Below are 216 nucleotides of genomic sequence, written 5' to 3' on the forward strand. Positions count from 1 at the left end.
TACGAGAACGGCGTCTTCATGTGCGCCGAGGGCACCGGCAAGTTCTGCCCCCTCCGCTCCTTCCCAGACTCCGTCTACAAGAAACTGGTGCAACGGGAGAAGGTAAAGGGATGGTGATGGCTGTGCCAGTGCCGTGCCACGGCGTGGGGTCAAGCTGTGCCACGGTGTGGGGTTGGGCTGTTCCGGTGCTGTGCCACGGCGTGGGGTCAGGCTGTG

General features: G+C 63.9%; 1 protein-coding gene across 1 annotated transcript in view; it reads left to right on the forward strand.

The window, feature by feature from the left end:
- Window positions 1-102, forward strand: part of DPYSL5 (dihydropyrimidinase like 5) — a gene marked incomplete at both ends in the record, with an annotated part of 2,989 nt that extends 2,887 nt beyond the window's left edge. Inside the window, 1 exon segment of the mRNA XM_029087239.1 lies at window positions 1-102. This exon segment is cut by the window's left edge and continues 31 nt beyond it. Within this exon segment, the coding sequence (XP_028943072.1) occupies window positions 1-102 (102 nt within the window).
- Between the last annotated feature and the right edge of the window lie 114 nt (window positions 103-216).

Source organism: Antrostomus carolinensis, unplaced genomic scaffold (genome assembly GCF_000700745.2).
Source record: "Antrostomus carolinensis isolate BGI_N321 unplaced genomic scaffold, ASM70074v2 scaffold38451, whole genome shotgun sequence".
NCBI classification, from domain to species: Eukaryota; Metazoa; Chordata; class Aves; order Caprimulgiformes; family Caprimulgidae; genus Antrostomus; species Antrostomus carolinensis.